The following is a 23,194-nucleotide window of genomic DNA, read 5'->3' on the forward strand; positions in this document are numbered from 1 at the left end:
CAAAAAAACCAAGGTGGTTTAAAAGTAGGGAAAATAGTGGTTGCATTTTTTGAAATAATATAATCAAACTCATTTTAAATGGACTTAAACTAAGGTTCACAGTAGTCTGTGTTTGTTTGCCACTGTGTTATAAACATGTGCTCTCTTCAGATGATAAAATTTAGATGGTGCACACATTACATAGAACTTTTCTTTTTTTGGTTACACATATAGAACTGTTCTTAAACATATATATATTTTTCAATTCTATGCACTAAAAATATTCATTTAAGCTGTTTGGTAAGCCTGTGACTGGAACAAAAACCGGGTTAGAGGCTATAAATTCATTTCAGTATAACTTGTTAATCTAATTACAACTTGGAAACAAAAATAATAAATTCTAAAACAGAAAATCAAAAGGAAAAAAGAACAAATTATAACAAGAACAAGGCTGTCTTGTATGCCTTTACACAAATTTTGCTAAATGACGAAAATATAAATAAATAACAAAACATTCCTTCAAAAAAACAAAACACTAGCACCAAAGGTCCTTCTGTCTTGAGGATCATCCAAATTCACTTTCCACTTGCTTTTTCCATTTTCCATTTTCTGAAATTACCAACCTTTCAGTTTTGGGATCAGCTCCACAGTCCTGCAAGCAGCAGTAGAGGAGTACAATTTGTTGTTGCATCTAACCACAAGTTTTGACATCTTCCTCTGGTCTAACAAAGATCTTAACCTAATTTGTGACTATAAATATTAACAAACATAAGAGAAAAAGAAGAGTCTTGATAAAGGTCTCATTTGTGTTTATACTTTCTTTAACAACAGATTTAGTTGAAGGAGGTGATTGATAAAGTTTATACTAGCTAACTAAGCAGTAGCATTTCTGCTGCAAAAGAAACCATTGATAAATCTTATACAGAAAATTTAGTTGAGGTTTGGTTGTTATACTTTTCCTATCATTATGCAAGGTGGTCTCTAGTTTGGATATGGATTATTTCTTTCTTACTTATGTGTTGATTAGATCATCTAAGTTGTAACGTAACTTTTATCCATATCGATCTCAGTTATTTTATACGAGCCTATTGAAAAGTTTTGGTTGAGAATCAAGTATATTTTTGTATTGATTAGATCATTTGATAATATGATGGGTCAGTTCCTTTGTGTTTTGATGATATGAGGGTAAAATGAGAGTGAGAGATAAGAGAAAGAATAAACCATGTAGAACTAAAGCCATTGCAATGCAATAATACACTTTTCTTACTTTTTTTTATGTTTATAATTGAACAAGTAAAGAGAAATTTATCTAATGAAGTTTTGATGTATCTTGTAAGTTGCAGCACTTATGGCAATAGCTTGCATTAAAAGGGAGAATGTGTCGGTTGACTAATGCATCAAACTATACTCATGTTTTATCACTGTTTTGATCTGACATATGAACATAATGGTAAGATTACCATTTAAGATTTGTCTCAATTTTTGGTTGTTAAGTAATAGAACATATAAAGTTGATTTTGTGGTTTATACTAAGACTTGTCTATTTTGTATGTAATTGATGATCATTATATTGTTTTGTCCATCAAGCTATGTCGTTTACTAGTTGTTGCTGAGTTTGGTTTAGTTTTGGCATTAGTTGTGCTATAGCTAGTTTAATGACAATTTAAAAAATATGCTTTGTCATACTAATCATTGTAATTGATGATAAATTTCTTTGGATAATAACATGCTTGCTTGTTGCAATTTTAATATTCCAATCATTTGAGATTCAATTTTGGGGCTTTGCTTGTAACTCTATTCTCTTTTGCTCCAGATTCAGCTTCCACTTGTATCAAAATGAGTGGGAAACACGACTACTAGTTGTTGGGAAAACGACTACTATGTTACGACCTAGCACTGGAGGCTGTGAAAACCAATTTGTTGTCTGGAATGACTTCATGTTAGATCTTAACTTGGTATAAAACAAACAAGGGAAAATGAAGACATAGAGTTATCTGCTCTAATTCTTCAACAATGTTGTTGCCTAACCGAATATACTTGGTTTGATATTTTTTAAAGCTCAGTATCACATTGAGAAGAAGAAGAATTAATTGAAGTAAAAACACAAGTTCATTACATATCTGATCTATGTAGCAGATAGGTCTCGTCCTCCTTTTAATTTTTCTTAGCTTACTTATTTTTGTTATATATCCTATGTTAGAATCTAAAATGAAAGATATACAATATATGGTGCCTCCTATGCGGCCTCAAATACGTATATGTTAGAGGTCTTTGGAATATGGGAAAAGAGAAATAAAGTGTGTTCTTGTAAGGGTATATTCATATAGGACATGGTTGAAAAGATGAAAATAAAATATGACATATACTAAGAAAACTTGAGCTGTTAAACATGTTGTTGTCGATTTCTTAAGTCTTAGACCCTAGGTACAAATTAAAATTTTGATAACTTCAGTTCACTTGAGGCAAAGAAATTAAAAGAATCTTTAGGTGGTCACAAGGAAGATCCTAATGGTAGCAATCAGTTTTTACAGTTCACTGTTTCATCCTCTACAGATAGGTAATTTTTGGAAAAGTTTTTGGAAGAATCTTTAAAACGGTGGAAGGAAAACTCAAGTCATCTTTAAGTCCTTGCAAAGATAGTAAAAGACTTCTTTGTCGTACCTATCTCCACCATGGCATGCGAGTTTAGTTTTAGTACTATAGGACGAATCATTGATGAATACCGTAGTTTCCTCACACCTCAAACGGTGGAAGCCCTTGTTTGTACTTTTAGCTGGCTAAAAGGATTGCGTAAATCATCAATACTTGATTCACTTTTATTTGAGGATTTCAAGGAAGTTGAGAAATTAGAGGGAGGCATGATGTTTTTTCATTTGTACTGTACATGATTCACTTTTAATTAAGATTTCAAGGATTTCAAGCCCTTGCTTGTACATGTTCTTTCGTCTTCTCCAATGATTTTTAAACCGGTTAATTTGAATTTTGTTTAGTGGCTGTATTTGACTTTGAGTGCAATTCTGCATATTATATAATATAGGATTGCAGTATCGCATCTTTATTGTGGATAAATTTTCTGAATTTGTTTGTAATTTGGTTAATTGTGCAAAATAGAAGGGAAAGAGAGGCAGTACTACGCCAGCACATTGAGACATGCGAGAGTAGCGAGTTCTGTTGGCGAGTTTTGATGGTGTTATTGGTGGAGATGCTCAAAAAGACGACTCAGTGTCACCTCTCAACAAAAATCTAAGTCTACTACTAATTCAGCTTTTGATGCAACAATGTTTGCCTTCCATCGAATTTACCAGAAAAATTGGGCTCCTTGGGAAAGGTACATTTTTGTTAAAGCTAAATTGAGCTCCAGAAACATTTTTGTTTGTCTATAATAATCATATAACATGAGTATTTATGTCGCATGACAGGAAGCTGTGCAGCAAAGAGAAGTGGCTCAAAAGATTGTTATTCAAGCATTAAGAGATGCTTTGGCCACTGGGACAGTAGTTTGATCCCTTAAGTATAAACTCCATTTTAATTCTATTTTTTGTCTAGCTTTGCACTTTTTATATATGTTTTAGCTACTAGAGTTAAATAGCAAATAATTAACTTTATTTTTGGTTTTTTCTTTCAGAATGTATTCTAATTTAGAAAAATCAGCTCGAGATGATGCACCTGATACCTGTTTTGAACGGTTTCTGGAATTCCATACTGATACTGACAAGCAGTTAGCGGAATGATGTCAAAGCAAGCAGAGACTTCAGCTTCAGTATTGGCTTCAAAATCAGATAAACAAGTTGAAGAAGAACAACCGCATGCTTTACACGAGGTTGTGCAAAATTCCACAGACCAATCAGGAAACTCTACTGAATCAAACATGTCAAAAAGAAGGCGTGTTTATAAAGGAAAAATGGGAAAGCTGCTGACATCATCAAGTACAAATCAAAAGGAGATTTCGGAGAAGAAAGGTTCTATCTTGGAACCGATTGTTGAAAATGATGAGAACAAGAAACCAGTATCTTGCAGCTTAAGCAACACAATCAAGTTGGGAAAACAGATTGAAACAGAAGCTGGGAATTGGTTTATGGAATTTATCGAGAAGGCTTTGGAAGCTGGTTTTAAAAAAACAAAGGAAGCGTCAAAAGGGGATGTTCGTAAAGTCCCTCAATCACTTATACTTAAAGTTATGAACTGGGTTGAGGTAGAACAATACCATAGTAATCCTAAAGCAGCACAGATTGCTCGGAAGTTGAGAATAAAGATTAAGAACCCTTGATACTTTGTTCAAATGATGAACTCTTTTTAAGTTTAGTGTTTATTGTGTTTGGAATAACAGTTGTGAGAAATCAATCATAGTAAATGTCATTAGATTAAATGTCACGCGAACCACATTGAGTTTTTCATAGTTGATTTTATTTGTATTATTCAACTCATATGTATTATTTGGTTAGAATTGAACTAACATCATTCATATTCATTGTTTATCTACAATGAGCATCTCAAATAAACAATTTTGTCAATTTTTCGCAAAGAACAAGATTTGTAATGCTGCTTTACTGCAATATAATGATATGACTGTTTGGTATGGGTTGAGTTCAATGAAATCTACCAATGATTAAGTGACCTGAACATTAAAGTGGTCCTTGTGCATGGAAGTGAATATGGTAAGTACTGTCTTTTGAAGCATCAGGTATAAGAGCGTATTTTTTATAGTTTTGTTTTGTGGTGTATTTTTTGAAGCTGCTATTCTTGATGTATCAATTAGTCTTGTAGAATCAATCATCTTCCTCATTAGGTTGAATTGAACACCACTTGGATTAGTACTTTTTTGCCTTATCATGATAATCCTCCCTACCATATTTCTAGGGTTCCCATGTTCATTCATAAGCCTAGAAAATATTATAAATAATTCTATTTTTAAAAGATGCACTTTTGACCCTTTATATTTAAAAAATAGCAATTTTAACCCTTTATTTTTAGACATGTAGTGTCTTCTCGGCACTTTTGCAAAGTTAAGAGCCAAAATTGTTTTTTTTTTTTGTTGGAGATCAAAATTGCAAGTTTAAAAAAAATTAGGGGGCCAAATATACAATTAAACTAAAAAATAAAAGACAAAACTTTAAACTAGATAAGCTCAAAAAATTAGTAGCAAAATAAAATATGCTTAAAATTTACTTTTGTTCGAGCCGGAAAAAAAATAGAATTAACTTGATTGATTCGATATGATATATATGAAAGAAAAATTAATGTAAAACAATAAAATAGGATGAAATCGTATTAGGAAGTTAAAAAAATATATATTGATTTGACATGAAAGAAAAATTAGTGTAAAACAATAAAATAGGATCAAATTTCCTAAAAAAATAAATTAGGATCAAATAATACTAGGAAGTTATAGAAATATATCAAATTATATAAGAAAATTGTTGGGCCGAAGCAAGTGAGAGCATAGTAGTGAGGTAAGCATCAAATAATACTAGGAAGTTATAGAAATATATCAAATTATATAAGAAAATTGTTGGGCCGAAGCAAGTGAGAGCATAGTAGTGAGGTAAGCAGTAAGCATAGCTCCAACAATGTCTTGCTGCTGTAGAGTCATCGCTCCCATTATCACCCTTGTTGTCCTTGCTGTTATCGTCATTGTTGTGATTTTATCCATCATCCTTCATGATGCCAACCTCCCTCCTACCTTCGAAGTCTACTCGGCCTCAATCAACTCGCTAACCGTAGACACCACAGAACTCACTGCCGACTGGAACATTTTGCTCTCCACCAAAAACCCTAACCACGACATGCGAGTCTATTACGAAGCAACATCCATTGAGTTATTTTACAAGGACATCATTCTCTACAAATCAACTCTGCCAATATTTTTCACCGATAAGAGCGCCACCCAAGTGATTAACATGAAACCTTCGGTGGTAAACAAGCCTTTGGATGCTAGTGTGGCGAACGACATTGTTCTGAGCCGCGATGAACATGGAATGGTGGAATTTGGGCTCAATGTTTCCACTTCGATTAGGTTCAAGAACAATCTACTCCGATCTCATGACCATAAGTCTTTGAAGGTTGTTTGCTACCCTCTCAAGTTTGTCTTCAACAATGCAACCCATGCAGGGACTTTATCACAAGGTTTAACATGTAGGCGCATTGAATGAAATGCGTCCATGACTTAGTTCGATATTTTTTTTTGACAAATAGTTCGATATTTTTTAATGTGTTCATGTTTATTTTTTTTTATTTTATGTTTGGACTTCCCTATTTTGCGATTTCATAATCGATCCTACCAGTTATTCAAAAAAAATAATTAAATGATCCTACCATTCTGATTTAATTATAACATATATTTATTTGAGATTTAGTTTTTTTGACGAGATTTATTTGAGATTTATTATACTGTTGTTGCATTTGAGCTTTTTCCCAAAACCATTCTCACTAGGGGGTGTTCAAAACCGAACCTATCCAATAAAAAAACCGCAAACCGAATCAACCCAAACCGAAACCGCAAAAAACCGCATTTGGTTTGGATGTATTCGGATCACTTTTTTACTCAACCGCATGGTTTGGTTTGGTTTGCGGTTTTCATTTTACCAACCGAACCAAACCAAACCAAACCGCAACATAATAAAAACACTAATTAAAATTTATGTCACCTAGATCAATACTATTAGAAAGTCAATGGAAAATTTAATAAAATTACATGTTGTTTCTCTTGTTAAGTTTCTTCTTTGCTTTTTATTTAAAAAAATGTATTTATGTGCTGCTTGAACTTTTAAAGAATGATAAAATCTTTGTATTTTACATTTCTTACATAATAGAATTAATTTTTGTCCATGTTTTTAATTTGGTTTATGTTGTTTGATGAAAATAAAAATGTAATGTGAAATGAAATTAAAAACATTGTCGGAAACATTGCTGAAAATATGTTGTGTTTTACGTTTTAAACTCGTTTTTAATGTTGAAAACAAAAAATTCTATTGTTCCGAAAATACCGCACCAACCGATCCAACCCAAACCGCATTGGTTTGGTTTGGTTTGGTTCGGATTGTATTTTAAAAGTCAACTGAACCAAACCAAACCGCATGCTTTTTTATCTTGCGGTTCGGATGACTTTTAGCCTCAAAACTGAACCAAACCGCACCGCGAACACCCCTAATTCTCACGCCAAAACCTGTTGTATATACTCATTCCACTCATTTATTTGAAATTGTTAAAAGAAAAATTGTGAAAATTCCTTCTTTTTTTTTTGTTTGACATACTTCACCCACTCTATTTATGTATACAATTGATTTCATATTTTACTATCTTAGAATAAATTGAAATAGCAATTGTGGGTTTAGTTTAGTTGGTAGGAACTTATATATACAAGGTTAAAGTTCGAAACCCGAACACACCACTTATTCACCTTAAGAGTGAATTTCTGACAGCTATATGCTAATTGACCCAAAAAAATTGAAAATATTTTATACACAAAATATCATTATTTAGTCCAAGAATATTAGTTATTTTAAAATTAAATTCAAGATTTCTGATTGAAATTATTTTACAAAATCTATAAAAAAAAGCTGAAAGAGAAATCTATAAATATTTGATGACAATTAATTTTTTTTGAGATAATTTGATGACAATTATTATGAGGTTCATAAATTGTTTTTTAAATAAAATATTCTCAATATTTGAGTCTAAAATATTCTATATGAGATTTAATTTCTTCAAAAAAAATATTCTATATGAAATTTTTATTTATAGCAAAATCATATCACATATATCACATATTATATTTATATTGTGATTGCAAAATTATTTAAAATTCCATTTTGTTGATTCTTATATCACATATTATATTGCGTAAAAATACACATATTATATAGATTATTAATGAAAATTAGATTTGAATTTATGTTTTTTTACAATATATGAATTTACGTTTATTATTAAACTCTTTGTTGTCTACTTGTTTTTTACATACTCATCTATAAAATATTATCAAATATTTATTTTGAGCAATTCCTAATCATAATTGACCTTCTAATCCTAATTTTCTTTTTGACAAAAGTCCTAATTTATGCATAATAGTGATTATGAAATGTTTTTCTAAGGGGAGAGTGATTATGAAATGTTACATGCAAAATATGATACATCCATATAAAAGATAGTAAATAAAAATATTTAAAAAATTATTTTGTAAATTTGCATTCTAGACAACTTCACAACATGTTGTTTCCAATCAACGTGAGTGTCAATGTTCTTGATTCTTGGTTGATGGAGGCTGCATCCGTTTTTTAATTGTAAAATGGACCATTTATCTGCGGCTTTTTATTGGTGGAGATTCTCGTAAGTTGAATTTTTGGTATCATGTACTTGATCAAATTAAATCACGATTGTCACCGTATCTAAGGGAATTAAATCACGATTGTCCCCAAATGAGGAAGATTTCGTATTATTCCACCAAGAAGAACAACCTCTGCCCCATCAGCAATACTCCATTGTCACCCCTCCAAACCAACCCCTAACCCAAAACTATTCTCATTATGTGAACAAATCAAGCTTCGTACTCATGCTCCTCTCCTCTACCTCTACAAACCACTTAATCCCAAAACTCCATATTTATTAATTTGAATATTCATGGCTTTCATATCCTTATTCATTTGAATCATCATGTCTTCCATATCTCTCTTAATCGTGGCTTCCTGCAACTCAACCATTGCAGCTTGGGACGCAATGAAGTCATCCTCCCACATGAAATAGTCACAATGTGTCTTTTTTATCTGCAACATAGTCAGCAAAAAATTAATAATACACTGTTTAATTTAATTAACTTAATTAAGATACTGGTTTAATTAAATATACTTTGATCCTTGCAAACATTATTTTTATTTTGAAAAGGCTGGCTATTAGGCTTGTAAATTTTTTATTTTATTGATAGTTCTTATAGCTAAATATACTTTGTTTTATTTTGGTCTCTATTGTTTTATTTTAATCTCTACAAAATTTATTCCTATAAACATTAGTTGCTATGATATGCATGCAGTGGTTATTTTAGTCATTTTTTCACTCATATTAGAGGAAGGAAAATCAAATCTTCATATTGTGGAGACTAATTCTAATATAACAAATTTTGCAAGAACTGAAACATAATATCGAGGAACGAAAATAAAATATGGTATATATGTTTGCAAAGACGAAAAACAATAGAAACTAATAGCAAAAAGTAATATATTTGCATGAACCAACTGCATAGTTAAACCTAAAATACCAAATAGCATGGATTCAAAATGTGAAGTTAGGGTAAGGTTAATTCTTTGTATTAATTTACCTTATCATAATATGGACAGCCAAAGAAACGTCTCTGGATTCTTTTGTTCTTGAGATGTATATGACACACTTTGCTTCACAGTCGCATGTAGGAGCAGCACTCACACGAGAAGTCATTGTTGTTTTGTATTTTGTATTTTTGAAGAAAATATCACATATAAATAGAGAGCTTAACCTTGGTCTCCTTTTAATTTTGAGTGTCCCTTGGATGACAATTGAGTTCTATGAGAAGTTAAATACACACACCACAAAGTGACAAAACGGTCCAATCCAATGCTGATCAGAAATTAACAAGAGAGACGATTTGTGGTCATAGGTGAGTGGTGATCGGTCCAATCCAATCTCACTAGAATATATACAACAATTCAGTTTTTCTGTTGTTTTATGAAAGGGTCTCATTAACGAGTGTTTCGTACGCAACTTAAGAATTTTTAAGGTGGCTTAAAAGAAGATAAAATATTGGTTACATTTATAAGGTGGCTTAAACTAAGGTTTACAGTGGTCTGTGTTTGTTTTGCACTGTCTTATAAGCATGTGCTCTCTTCAGATGATAAAATTTAGATAGTGTACACATGACATAGAAGTATGGAACTGTTCTTAAACATGTATATATTTTTCAATTGTATGCACTAAAAATATTCATTAAGTTGTTTGGTAAGCCTGTGACTGGAACAAATCGGGTCAGAGGCTCTGAACTCATTTCAGTACTATTTGTTAATCTAATTACAACTTGGAAACAAAAATAATAAATTCAAAAAACAAAAAATCAAAAGGAAAAAAGAACAAATTATAACAAGAACAAGGCTGTCTTGCATGCCTTTACACAAATTTTGCTAAATGATGAAAATATAAATAAACTAGTGTGTATACCTGTGCGTCGTACAGGGAAAATTTTATTTGAATTAGATTGAAAATAAAATGATTTTTTGATTAAAAAAATATATATTTTAGATTTTATATCTCATTGTATAAAATTTTACATAAGGTTTCAGGAGTATACTATAAACACAACTACACTTTTTTTTGAAAGATAAACACACACAACTACACATAAAAATTAAATGTGAGAATATTAAAGCTTCTTGATATGTCTAAATTGAACTTCGCTAATCATATCATTTTTTTTGAAGAAATCATACACACTATCATAAAAGCACAAATCAAATTAAAGTAAGTTCCCTCAAAAAAAACAAAAAAAATAAAGTATGTATTTTTTTTTTGACAAAAAGTAGTAAGTAGTTGTTAACTTAGTTTTTTCTTTATTAAAAAAAATAATAGTTTTTTTTCCTAATAAACTTAACTCACTTGATAATTGATAATGCATAATTTATGTAGGGACCGAGGTTCGAACCTCAGACACCCCACTTATTCACCTATCACGTTGACAAAAAAAGAGTAGTTTTTTCTTCTTTGTCCTAATTTAAAGTGAATTGGAATATCAATAGTAAGAGCTTAGGCATGTAAACCAATAGAGATACATAATAGACTTAAGAAGAGCTAATTGGTTACTCAAAAACAAATTTCGGTCATTCAAAGACAACTTTCTGTTTTTCCACCTAGACAAATTACGTGTTACCTTTTTATTTTTGAGAAAAGTAATCTTAGTAAGTCAAAATATATTTTTTTGACAAAATAATTTTTTTTAGGCTTAAATGCAATTTTAATCCCCCTAATTATATATTTTTGAACTTTTAATCCCCCTATTTTGAAAACCAATTTTTTATCCTCATATTAAAAAAGTCAATGAAATTTTTTGGTACCCCCTCAATTTTGCTGATGTGTTATGCTCATTAATGACTTGGCACTTATGTGACATTAGTGTGTTGAATATCATGATTTCCATGTCACAATTATGGTTATTTATTTTATTATCAATTTTATTAATATATCAAGATATTAAAAATTAAAAATAAATTGAAAAACAATTAAAGTTCTTCAAAATTATCTACAAAATTATTCATCATCATCAACACCAACATGACAAACTTCTTCAAAATTTCAGATCTGAACTTTTCTTTAGATTGGGTTTTGTTATTTCTTAATTTGGGGAAACTTGGATTAGATTGTTATTTTTCTGACCCTTTCTTATATCCCTCTTTGCACATCATCAATACCTCAATCATGGCTTGGTACCATTGATTTTTGTCGCATAGACTACAAGCTCAAGCAATCGAGGATACAAAGATTGAAGTAATCGGCACCATGGAAACCAACGAGCAAGAGGGGAACAACATTTGAGGAGAGGGATAGAAGGATAAAAACAACGTACAAGGAGAGGATGATTGTGTTGAAAGAAGAGGTTCCATTGAACAGAGTTTGAGAAAAGGATGAATGAGAGAATTTAATTTAGGTCAATTTACGTAGCCAAAGGGGAAAGTGCGGGTCATTTTCAATTTGGTTTCTGATTTGGGTCAATTTAATTTGTTCATGTTTTTCTATCTTTTTGATAGGGAAGATGCGATGATGGTGATGGATTATGATGATGGTGATGTGGTGACGAATACTGTGTGGGTGTTAATGATGGGACGATGAAGTTTTCTTTTTAATATTTTATTTTTTGAGTAATTCTTTTTTAATATGTTAATATAGGCTTAAATAGGTCTTTCGTCCCTGTAAATATAAGTCATTTGAATTTTCGTCCCTGAAGTTACTAATCCTTTCAATCTGCCACTGCAAATATTAATCATTTGACTTTTGGTCCTAATTAGGTTTTTTTGTTGGGGTGGGTTGTCATTAGCGACGTGGTGCCCATGTGACAAGTGATGGTTGGGCGAGGTGGTTGGCTTAAATAAGTCTTTCGTCCCTGCAAATTAATTAGGTTTTTTTGCTGGGGTGGGTTGTCATTAGCGACGTGGTGCCCATGTGGCAAGTGATGTTTGGGCGAGGTGGTTGACTTAAATAAGTCTTTCGTCCCTGCAAATATAGGTCATTTGAATTTTCGTCCATGAAGTTAATAATCAGACGTAATTAGGACCATTTTTCAAATGATTAATATTTGCAGTGGCAGATTGGAAGGATTAGTAACTCCAGAGACGAAAATTCAAATGACCTATATTTACAGGGACGAAAAACCTATTTAAGTTTTTAATATATAAATAAATAAAATAATTAAATTAATTTAAACAATAATATTGTTTAAACATTTTTATACAACTCACTAATGCCAACTCAAAGCCATGTCATCAATGAGTGAGTCACATCATCAAAATTGATGGGGCACATATTTTTTTTTTTTTTGACTTTTTTAATAAAAGGACCAGAAAATTGAGTTTGAAAATAAGGGGACTAAAAGTTCATAAATATGTAAATAGAGGATTAAAAATACATTTAAGCTTCCATCGAAAAAAAAAGTGCATTTAAGTTTTTTTTTAATCCTAAACAAACACTTAAAAATAAAATAAAAAGTGATAATTCGAGATTGGGAGTCAGTTCATTGGCTCAAAGTTGGTTTTGAGCTTTTTATGATTTCTTTCGGTGGATCGGAGATCGCGAGATGGTGGAAGCTGAATGATCTTTCACATATGAGCTTTTCGGTCGTGACTCAGCTTTGGTGTTCAGGACTGGGAGTTTTACTTTTGAGGAGTGTTTTTCTTTGGGGTGAGTTGTGACGATAGATGTTATGAGATATCGTTTTTACAGTGGTCGTTTTTTTTGAAGGGGTCTGTTTTAGGTGGTGACATGTATTTTGGTGGGTGTTGTCATTAGGGGTGCTTTTAGGGTATTTATTTTCGGATGTTCTGCCTATATACATTGCATTTCGTTTGTATTCTCAGTTTCATTTTACCGGTCTCGGTTCGTCTTGAGCTGGGATCTGGATGTTAATAATATTTGCTGTTTAAAAAAGAGTGATATTTTTTAAAAAAATCTGAAAGAAAATGATCCAAAATGTCAACCGCGTGTGCACGCGCCTAATAGTCGTGTGAGCGAATTTCATTTTGGCGGCATCTCTCCACATTTATCACCGGTCACTTCAAATCAAAAAATTCTCCATGTCCGAAAAACAGTATAAAAATCAAATCTCCCTCTTCACCTTTTCATTTCTCTCTTTTTTAAACTTCTCTTCAGTTTCTCTTCCTTTCTTCTTCTCTTCTCCAAACCCTAACCGAAACTAGATTTCACTGCATTCTTCTTCTTCTTAACTCGATGATCACCGATTCTTCCATGCCGATTCCTGCTTCATCGAACGATTCCGTCTCTCTCGAACGGAAATTCCTCAAGCATATTCGTGATAACGTTCACGGCAACATCTTCCTCGAGCCTGTAACCGCTTTTTCCGTTTCTCGCTTCTTCGTTTAAACTTTCGTTCTAGAATAATGCATTTCGACTTTGATTCCTCTCTATGTTCTCGATTACGATGTTGTTTCTGTTTAGATTTTACAATTTTACAATAGAAATTGTTGCATGAAGTTTTGAACTGTTGATTTACGGTAGATTGAAGTAGATTCTATGAGAATTTGTGTATGCGTAATGTTCGTGGATTTTGCTTTTTGTTACCGTTATAATCAGTGAAGAAAACGTGGAACTGCTTCGAATTTGTTGATTACCGATTTACACGGAAACTGTTGAGGATTTAATTACACAGATCAATTCATTCAAATTTTGAACTAGCGTTAGCGAGAGAGGTTAGAAGGAAAATTAGTGTAGGTTAACATTCTATTTCTAACCGTTCAAATCTTGTACTAGCGTTAGCGAGAGAGATTAGAAGAAAAAGTAGTATGAGATCTCCGAGTGATGTAAAAACTGTTTTAATTCGCTCGAACCGAACCAAAACGAAATTGCGATAGAATCGCTCAAATAACTGAAACATCGATTGTGCCGGTTCACAGTTCAAAAGTTGAATTGTCGGATTCGGTTCAGGATTTGAAATATTGATTCTGATATATACTCTTTGAATCAGGTAGGGATGCATTTTATTATAAAACACAATTATGAATTATATTATTCTTTTGTACCATAATGTGATGTAATGGTTAAAAATATCAAATGAGTATGGTACTTTCTTTTGATCTAAAGTGCATTAAGAGTTTTATTTGTGTTACTGCTAATTGTGTTGGCTTTGACGGAACTTTGAAATCTTTTGTTTGTTGCAGATCTTTTTGAAGTTTGTTGACACTGAACAATTTCAAAGGCAAGTATGCCTTACCAAAAATAGTTTCAATGCAAAAAAAATTGAGGCGAATAATTACATTTAATGCACTCTGACATTATTTTTTCATCCTTTACATGAATTTGTTCATTATGCAGACTCCGTGATTTGAAGCAGCTCGGTGAGTGAACAATTAATACTTGTTAAATAGTAATAAAATCTAATAGGGGAGTATAGGATTGGAAAAATAACTGGATGTGTTGTCGGTGCATGTTTATTGGAATGATTTTATCATGGAAAATTGCAGTAAGCCTATCTTGCATGCAATCAAAAGGTCACGGTTTCGAGTTGTCTTCACTCTTGTAGATAGGAGGTCACAGATTTGGGTTGTAGAGTCAGCCTCTTGCAAATGCAGGCTTCTTACATTATATTTTTAATGAGTCTCGTGTCTCTTAATTTGTAACATTAAATTGGTATGTTTCTAGCTTGTTACCACTTGATTTATTATTATGCACACTTCATATTCAACTTCTTAGCTTCCCTTAGCCTCTTTCTAATATTATAAATCTGCTAACATCATCTTTTTCCACATTGCCGTTTACGGTTAGATTGACTTGGCTGTATGCGTGAAAATCATAAAGTAGCAAACCATTAGGATAGATATAACAAATCTCTTTTCTCTAGTTGATGTCATATTATAAAGTAGGTTTCTGTTCCTCTTTTTTCCAATATTAAATTGTTATTGGTGTTTATTTAGCATGTGAGTTAATGTGAAATTCTGTCAGTTTATATCCAAAAATGCAATGTGATAAAAGTAGAGATATTGGTTACATTTTTTTGAAGTAATATAATCAATCTCATTTTAAACAGACTTAACCTTGTCACTTATGTGATCCAGGCCTAACTCACATGGTTTACCCTGGGGCTGTCCATTCTCGTTTTGAGCATTCACTAGGTGTTTATTGCCTGGCTGGGAAAGCTATTGATATCATTAAAAAATACCAGGTATATACTTTTTAAATGGTCTTATATAAATGCTCTTTCAGTTGTGAGATTATAGTGCTAAGCAGTCATGCGGTCTTACCATCCTTTCAGGGCCCTGAGCTTGGTATTGAACGATTTGATGTATTGGCAGTAAAACTTGCTGGTAATTGCCATCTTCTACCAAATTAGTTCTGTTTTAACTGTTCTAATTTCATTTTACCAAAAAAAAACTGTTCTAATTTCATTACTTTATCATTTGTCATCTGTGTCCAGGATTACTGCATGATGTTGGTCATGGGCCCTTCAGCCACACTTTTGAGCGCGGGTTCCTTCCCCTGGTTCTTAATGGCCCCACTTGGTAATTTTAGTGTTCTGGATAAAAGAAAGTACATGTTGATTTTCTTCTTTTAATAATACTTTTTTCATTTTTTTTTTGTTTTAAATGAAACAAATATATATGTTTTTCATTATTTTCTTAAAATGTATTCGTCAAAAAAACAAACACTGAGTATAGTTTAAAACTTTATACTTCTTAGAATATCACATTGGCGCACCACATGATACTATTGGATTCTTTACTCTTCCTCATTAATTTTTCATTAGTTATTAAATTGAAAGATCACTTTTCATGATGGAATACAGAAGTTACTTGTGTGCTGTACCCAAATGTTATCTCTGGTATTGGTTATAACTTATAACTCTTGACATCTTTTTGAAACTTTCCAATCAAGTCATAAAACAATTAGAATTTCCACTCTTGCCTATTGTGTTTCATACTTTACTAGATAGATAAGACTCTTCCACAACAACTCTTCCTCAACAATGTATTACTCTGTTATGATTTTTGGTATTGATTAGAGTTTTGCCAAACTACAATCATTTGATTGTGTAGAATTCACCGTTTTGATATATTCTTATTTATACTCTCAGGTCTCATGAGGAAATGTCTGAGAAAATGATAGATTACATTGTTGATAAACACAATATTGATTTGGATTCTCAACTCCTCAAAAAAGTGAAGGTTAGACTGAAATTATCAATTAAATCTTCAATTTTTCTGCGTTTTTTCAAACTGAATTTCCATGATATTCTTGATGATTACCTTTAAGTTTGGTCGCAACTTTTATTTTGTTCCATATCCATATTCCGTTCCATTTTATTTTATTTTATTTTATTTTGATGTTTCTTAAGAATAAGAACTGGTGACCGAGTTCCTGATTTCAGTTTGTGGACAAAGAGCTTTGATAATTTCATTTCATTTTGCAGGAAATGATCACTTCTAGCTCTGACCATCCTCCCCAAAGAGTCTGTCATCTAATTGTCCAAAATTTAATTTCTTTTATTAACTTCATTTATGCCATACCACTTTCTTTAACAATGTTATTACACTGATTTGATTCAAAATTTTCTCCTACATAACAGGAGAAGAAGTTCTTATATGATATTGTTGCAAACGGTCGCAATGGAATTGACGTTGACAAGTAAGTTGATACTTTTCACCTTTTTTCCTCCTGAGGTGCCACTGTTATTGATACCGAATCTCGTGATCATAGAACCATAACAAATTCAAGAATTTGCAGATTTGACTACATTGTTCGTGATTCACGTGCTTGTGGCCTAGGGTGCAACTTTCAGCCAGAGAGGTGTTCATTTTTATTATCTAGGTGGCATTATTTTGTTGGGTTGGGTGTTCTGACAGTTTGTGAGTTGTGACAACACAATTGTACAGCAGTGCAGCAATATTTTTGCTTCTTATTGAAATATAGAACATACTTCATTCCATAACTTTTTTTTTTTCAATGAGGTTGGAAATTAATTATAACTGGATTTTAATTTTTTATTGACTTTTCAGATTGATGGAGACCATGCAAGTTATGGATGACGAAATTTGTTATCGCTCTACAGATTGTTAGTGCTTACTAAAAACTTTGCTATCATTGTTAGTGCGGAAGGCCGTAAATTATAGTACATTATCGTTGTTTGACATGTTGGTCAGATCTGACAACTCACAAGTTATTTGCAACCCGTGCTGATTTGCATAGAACAGTCTATACTCATGCAAAAGTAAAGGTGAGCGATTTCAACAAATTTAGTTTTTAGTATGGCCAAAACAAATTATATTTGTGTTCAGAGAGAAAACACTAATTTTTCTTGTTTCCTTTGTCAGGCAATTGAGTTGATGGTTCTGGATGCACTGGTGAAAGCAGATCCATATCTTCATATTGCATCCTCAATTCATCAACCATCTGACTTTTGGAAGGTCTTGAGTAAATTGCAGGCTTTTGATGTAGGAAATTTTCATTTGGCGTTATGGAACTGACACTCTTATATTTCAGTTAGACGACTCAGTACTCAAAACAATTGAATGTTCTTCCAATCATGAACTGGAGGAATCCAGAAAGTTGATTCTACGCATTCGCAGAAGGGATCTATACCAGGTCAGCCATACAGTGAAGTACCTGATAAATTTTTGACCTATTCTTATTTTTGTGACACTCTTTCTGATATGTAGAGAGAATTTAATATTTGTGCAGACAGTAATGATAATACATAAATACCATGTGCTGACAAATTGACACAAACATTTACTCCATTTTGTAGTTATGCAATGAATTTTCTGTTCCAAAGGAAAAACTAGACAACTTCAAGAGCATCACACCCCAAGACATTGTTTGTTCCCAGGTTGAAAAGACTATAGTAATAAGTGTCCTTTTCATTCAGTATATGTACATGCCTGCCTATCTTCTTTTCTGGGGACTGATTGAGATACTCATTCTATCTCAATGTCATTTTTTTCTAAACAGATCAATGGGACCAATTTGAAAGAAGATGATGTCGTTGTGAGCAATGTTAAAATTGATTTAACACGTGGAATGGAAAACCCTCTTGAAAGGTGCATGTTGAAGAACTTAACTGTTCCTAATCATTTCTTGACTGCTAACAATAGGCTGACACATCTTTCTTCTTTTTGCATGCATTTCCTGATCCAGAATTAAATTTTTCAAGGTACTGAATTCACTTATATTTTTTTAGTTTTTCCTTCGCGTTTTTTATTCTTTTGATTAATAAATAGCAATTACATTTCTTAGCTATGAACTGTAGATATCTGAAATCTTGATTGTCTTCAAGAAGTTATATTGCAAGTTATATTGTGCAAAAAGCAGATGACAGTAGTTAAAATTTGGAGGAACTTGGCATTTTGTTTTGGCCAATAGGTGGTTAGGATATTATTGAGCGTTGACTCTGTCATTGTGAAATACATATTTTATAATGCCTTTGAAATTTTCCGTGTGTACCAATTTGCCTTCTTGAAATAGCTGTCATCAAGTCATCACATTCCAAATTAGTCAAATACATCTTTTATGGCTACTACCTTTTATGATTGTTCAATTGTTGTTTCCCAAAATTATTTTGTTTTCTTGTTGCATATAGTTTACATAGCTGAGAGTTCAACTGCATTATATTATTGTGTCAGGACTACGGGAGTAAAGAAAAATTTTCAATCGAAAATGAGCGAATCAGTCATTTGTTGCCAGCATTTTACGAAGACATCATAGTGAGAGTGTACAGCAAGAAGCCTGAACTGGTTAGTGACAAAGAAACAACAGCCAAAAAAGTATTTTCATAATTTGGAAATTTTGAATATATGCACATTATGCCCATGTACTGATTTTTTTTACATAATCATAGGTGGAAGCTGTTTCTGCTGCCTTTGAAAATTATCATCTCAAGACATTTGGAAGGAAAACACAAGTGCACGAAACTCCTAAGAAGAAGCAGCGTCTCACGTATGAGACCCGCCCTACTGGCTTTAACATGTAGATATCAACTAGTAGTCCCAAATAATCTTTCCCATATGTAATAACGCAGTGGGTGGTTCACACGTCACAGGACCCATCTAGTCTACTAGTTGTTTCTTCTTGCTTTTGGTGCAAAGACTACTAGTTTCTTAACTCTTGTTATTTTGTCAAATGAGGGGTATATTTAGGGGAAAATGTAGTATATGAATATATAAAATGAATGATACTACTTGGTACTCACTAGTGACCAAATTTATGTGTATTTTTTGGGTTGTTGGAAATTTTTTTAGCAACATATGATTCGTATAAAATGGATGATGGTATTACTACTCACTAATGTAGAAGAATAGTCTCAAAGGTTATGTTCTAGTACCCCAATTTTTGAACTTTGACTCTGTAGATGGTACGTTGGGGCTTCATTAATCATTGGTAGAGTAGAGATGCGAACAATACAGAAAGAGGTTGGTTGGACAAGGCACAATAGCATACAATTGCACAGGCAACGCAACAGAGTTCCAACAAGGAGGTTTGAAACACGTGATTATTACGTGCCATTCAGTCATTTTGCTACTGAGTTTTTGTGAGTTTCCGATAATTGTTGGAGGCGTTAGTGATGGTCCAAGACCAAATTCTTGTGGTGGTTCTCATGTATTTTTATGTGAATAGCAAAGAGAATGAAAGAGGCATTTGAAATAGAACAAAACACTCGTCATTCTATTCTATCACGGTCATCCCAAAAATCTAAAACCTATTTCTCACACGATGTCGTATAGTTGTAGGAAGACGTCTTATTAGATTTGGTGGAACTTATTGGTTAAACCATTCTTATTTATGTTGGAATTCATTCATAATAAAATATGTTGGGTTGGGATTCTAACCTTCATGGCTCATATCTTCATATTTAAAATGTGGGCGTTCATATCTTCATATTTAAAATGTGGGCGCATTAGACTATTTAACAAAAAAAAAGTTAAAAAAAACATTTTCGCATTAATTGTACTAATAAAGTAAGTATATAGACATTCAATCATATGCATTAGTCTTGTACTGTAGAAACTCTTTAATTTAATACTCGGTAAATTAATAAACTCTCTAAAATAATAAATTTGTCCGGTCCCGACTTGGGCCAATGTAAAAAATTGAAAAACTCGATAAAATAATAAGATAATAATTTTTTGGGAGATCCCTTTATAATTTTCGGTCCCAAGAAAATCATAAATTAATAATTCATAGAAACTGAAAAAAATATATTAAGAATACATTGAACACATTTGTTCATCTTGTTTACATTTACTGTACTTCAAAAGTCATTATTGATTTCCAATGCATATGAACACAATATTTACTAATTTACGTTGAGTCCCAAGGTTTGTTGCAACATAATTCTAAGAGGCATAGACTAATTTACCTTTTTGTTTGGTATGTACAATATAATTACTTAAAAACTCTTTAAATTAATAATTATTAATTTATCGATAAATTAATAACTATCTAAATTAATAAATTTTCCGGTCCTGACATTATTAATTTATAGAGTTTTAACTGTATATTCTTTCTTCTTTATAAAAAAAAGTGTCCTATTCTCCTTGTATGATTTGTTTAGAAGATTTAATTCATATGCATTTTAGTCAATCATAAATGTTTGACTTTTTTTTAAGGGAATAATTGTTTGATTATTAAAAAAAATTGACGTATTTTTTGAATAATAATATTTTGAGATGATCCTTTCAATTTCTTTTTCTTACATGTTATATCTCATGCCTATAATTTTTTTCTTTAAAGAAATCTGTATTCTAAATCAATATCTATTGTAATTAAAGAGAATACATGGTTTTCTTTTTTTGAAATAAAAAGAGAATACATAGTTTTTGTACTAGCAAAAAAGTACGGTAAGGAATACTAGGATTCTAGGGTTTAGACTGATGATTAGATGCCTTGAGAATGCTCTCAAGAGTAGTATTTATAGCCTGTCATGGGCTTGGGTTTCGGTTGCTTGGTTCCCAAGCAACAGGGGTATTTATGTATTTTAGGCGGTTTCTAGAGGTTTCTAGAAGCCTAGAAGGGCGGTGCCTCAAGGCGAGCGCGCCAGAGTCTCAGGAGCCCTTCTGGAGGGCGCCTGAGCCTTTCTGGAGGTCTTAGAGCCTTTCTGGAGGGCTTCTAAGCCTTTAGGAATATTATGACGGTTCACAGCCCCCCAAGCACGAGTCTTGGGACAAGGCGAAGTGATGATAACATGGGACTGGACCTTCTAGAGGTCATTTAAGTCTTTAGGAAGGTTTTGGTGGTTCACAGCCCCCCAAGCACAAGTCTTGGAACAAGACGAAGTGTTTGAATTTGCTTAATGTTTTGTTTTTAGTACGTATGTGCCTATGGGCGTCGTTTGTCTGAACTTGGAGAGTCGCCCTAGGGTGATTTTACGTTTTCTTCGGAGACCCCCAGGGAGTATATATTCGAATTGTTTTATAGGTCGACCTCTCAAAGCCCCCCAAGCACGAGTCTTGGGACAAGGCGAAGTGGTTTGTACGTCGTGACGAGTTGACTTCTTTATGGCGATTCCTCATTAAATTTGCATCAATTTTGTTTGTCGAATTCGTTTTAGAGATTTACATAAACAATTTTATTACTTTTGATGCTTCGGCGATTTTCAACGATTTTGAATTGTCGTGCTTATTTTCTTATATGCTCAGGTGACTGTGTCACCTCAGATTCTCAACATTTTGGCGTTGATGTTCCGGCGACTTTTGTCGGCTCGGTTGACCTTCATTTGTTTGGCGATTTGGAGACTTTATTTTTCCATTCTCTTGTTTTTCTAATGGAGTCGATTTGCCGATTTTCCACCCCGCCAGAGCCTTTGACGTTTAGGGCGCTTGTCGATTTGTAGATTTCGTTGATGTCGTAGTAGTAGCGCTTTTTTAATCGGACTTCCCACTCTGAGGGAAAGCGTGCTTCCCACTCTGAGGGAAGACTTTTTATTTTACACTTCCAACTCTGATGGAAGGCGCTTCCCACTCTGAGGGAAGACTTTTGCTTCCCGCTCTGGGGGAAGACTTTTCACTTCCAACTCTGATGGAAGGCGCCTCCTACTCTGAAGGAGGACTTTTGGCTTCCCGCTCTGGGGGAAGATTTTTCACTTCCAACTCTGATGGAAGGCGCCTCCTACTCTGAAGGAGGACTTTTGGCTTCCCGCTCTGGGGGAAGACTTTTCACTTCCAACTCTGATGGAAGGCGCCTCCTACTCTGAAGGAGGACTTTTGCTTCCCGCTCTGGGGGAAGACTTTTCACTTCCAACTCTGATGGAAGGCGCCTCCTACTCTGAAGGAGGACTTTTGGCTTCCCGCTCTGGGGGAAGACTTTTCACTTCCAACTCTGATGGAAGGCGCCTCCTACTCTGAAGGAGGACTTTTGGCTTCCCGCTCTGGGGGAAGACTTTTCACTTCCAACTCTGATGGAAGGCGCCTCCTACTCTGAAGGAGGACTTTTGCTTCCCGCTCTGGGGGAAGACTTTTCACTTCCAACTCTGATGGAAGGCGCCTCCTACTCTGAAGGAGGACTTTTGGCTTCCCGCTCTGGGGGAAGACTTTTCACTTCCAACTCTGATGGAAGGCGCCTCCTACTCTGAAGGAGGACTTTTGGCTTCCCGCTCTGGGGGAAGACTTTTCACTTCCAACTCTGATGGAAGGCGCCTCCTACTCTGAAGGAGGACTTTTGGCTTCCCGCTCTGGGGGAAGACTTTTCACTTCCAACTCTGATGGAAGGCGCCTCCTACTCTGAAGGAGGACTTTTGGCTTCCCGCTCTGGGGGAAGACTTTTCACTTCCAACTCTGATGGAAGGCGCCTCCTACTCTGAAGGAGGACTTTTGGCTTCCCGCTCTGGGGGAAGACTTTTCACTTCCAACTCTGATGGAAGGCGCCTCCTACTCTGAAGGAGGACTTTTGGCTTCCCGCTCTGGGGGAAGACTTTTCACTTCCAACTCTGATGGAAGGCGCCTCCTACTCTGAAGAGTTTTTAGGGGAAGAAGAAAATACATTGACAGATTAT

At 33.5% G+C, this 23,194-nt stretch overlaps 2 protein-coding genes and 2 pseudogenes across 3 annotated transcripts; all 4 read left to right on the forward strand.

Annotated features, from left to right (window-relative positions):
• The first annotated feature begins 1,859 nt into the window (after positions 1–1,859).
• Positions 1,860–3,097, forward strand: LOC146921073 (zinc finger BED domain-containing protein DAYSLEEPER-like; annotated as a pseudogene).
• A 160-nt stretch (positions 3,098–3,257) lies between these two features.
• On the forward strand, positions 3,258–4,350 carry LOC146921074 (protein CORTICAL MICROTUBULE DISORDERING 5 pseudogene; annotated as a pseudogene).
• Positions 4,351–5,546: 1,196 nt separating this feature from the next.
• On the forward strand, positions 5,547–6,128 carry LOC146921075 (uncharacterized). Its single transcript, XM_085711240.1, has one exon. It carries the CDS (start codon positions 5,547–5,549, stop codon positions 6,126–6,128), a length of 582 nt encoding a protein of 193 aa, XP_085567366.1.
• A 7,266-nt stretch (positions 6,129–13,394) lies between these two features.
• LOC146921076 (uncharacterized) lies at positions 13,395–19,486 on the forward strand. Of its 2 annotated transcripts, XM_085714484.1 has the most exons (19): positions 13,395–13,545; positions 14,376–14,413; positions 14,530–14,552; positions 15,270–15,376; positions 15,467–15,518; positions 15,629–15,713; positions 16,286–16,376; positions 16,622–16,660; positions 16,778–16,836; positions 16,936–16,998; positions 17,208–17,263; positions 17,352–17,425; positions 17,523–17,615; positions 17,692–17,793; positions 17,957–18,037; positions 18,160–18,248; positions 18,346–18,361; positions 18,831–18,941; positions 19,046–19,436. In XM_085714484.1, exons 1-19 carry the CDS (start codon positions 13,429–13,431, stop codon positions 19,175–19,177), a joined length of 1,428 nt encoding a protein of 475 aa, XP_085570610.1. In that variant the 5' UTR covers positions 13,395–13,428; the 3' UTR covers positions 19,178–19,436. The 2 variants fall into 2 exon arrangements, with proteins under 2 accessions (XP_085570610.1, XP_085570609.1); XM_085714483.1 differs by lacking the exons at positions 13,395–13,545; positions 14,376–14,413; positions 14,530–14,552 and adding an exon at positions 14,725–14,844 and having other exon boundaries at positions 19,046–19,486.
• The last annotated feature ends 3,708 nt before the right edge of the window (positions 19,487–23,194 follow it).

Source organism: Medicago sativa, chromosome 5, assembly GCF_051527215.1.
Source record: "Medicago sativa cultivar Bolivia chromosome 5, Bolivia_mono, whole genome shotgun sequence".
NCBI lineage: Eukaryota > Viridiplantae > Streptophyta > Magnoliopsida > Fabales > Fabaceae > Medicago > Medicago sativa.

Excerpts from the sequence above, each read along its gene's own strand:
- LOC146921075 (XM_085711240.1), top strand. The coding sequence starts at position 5,547 with ATGTCTTGCTGCTGTAGAGTCATCGCTCCCATTATCACCCTTGTTGTC.
- LOC146921076 (XM_085714484.1), top strand. The coding sequence starts at position 13,429 with ATGATCACCGATTCTTCCATGCCGATTCCTGCTTCATCGAACGATTCC. Across the intron at positions 14,553-15,269 it reads CCGTGATTTGAAGCAGCTCG|GCCTAACTCACATGGTTTAC; the intron begins GTGAGTGAACAA and ends TATGTGATCCAG. Across the intron at positions 16,837-16,935 it reads AATGGAATTGACGTTGACAA|ATTTGACTACATTGTTCGTG; the intron begins GTAAGTTGATAC and ends AAGAATTTGCAG.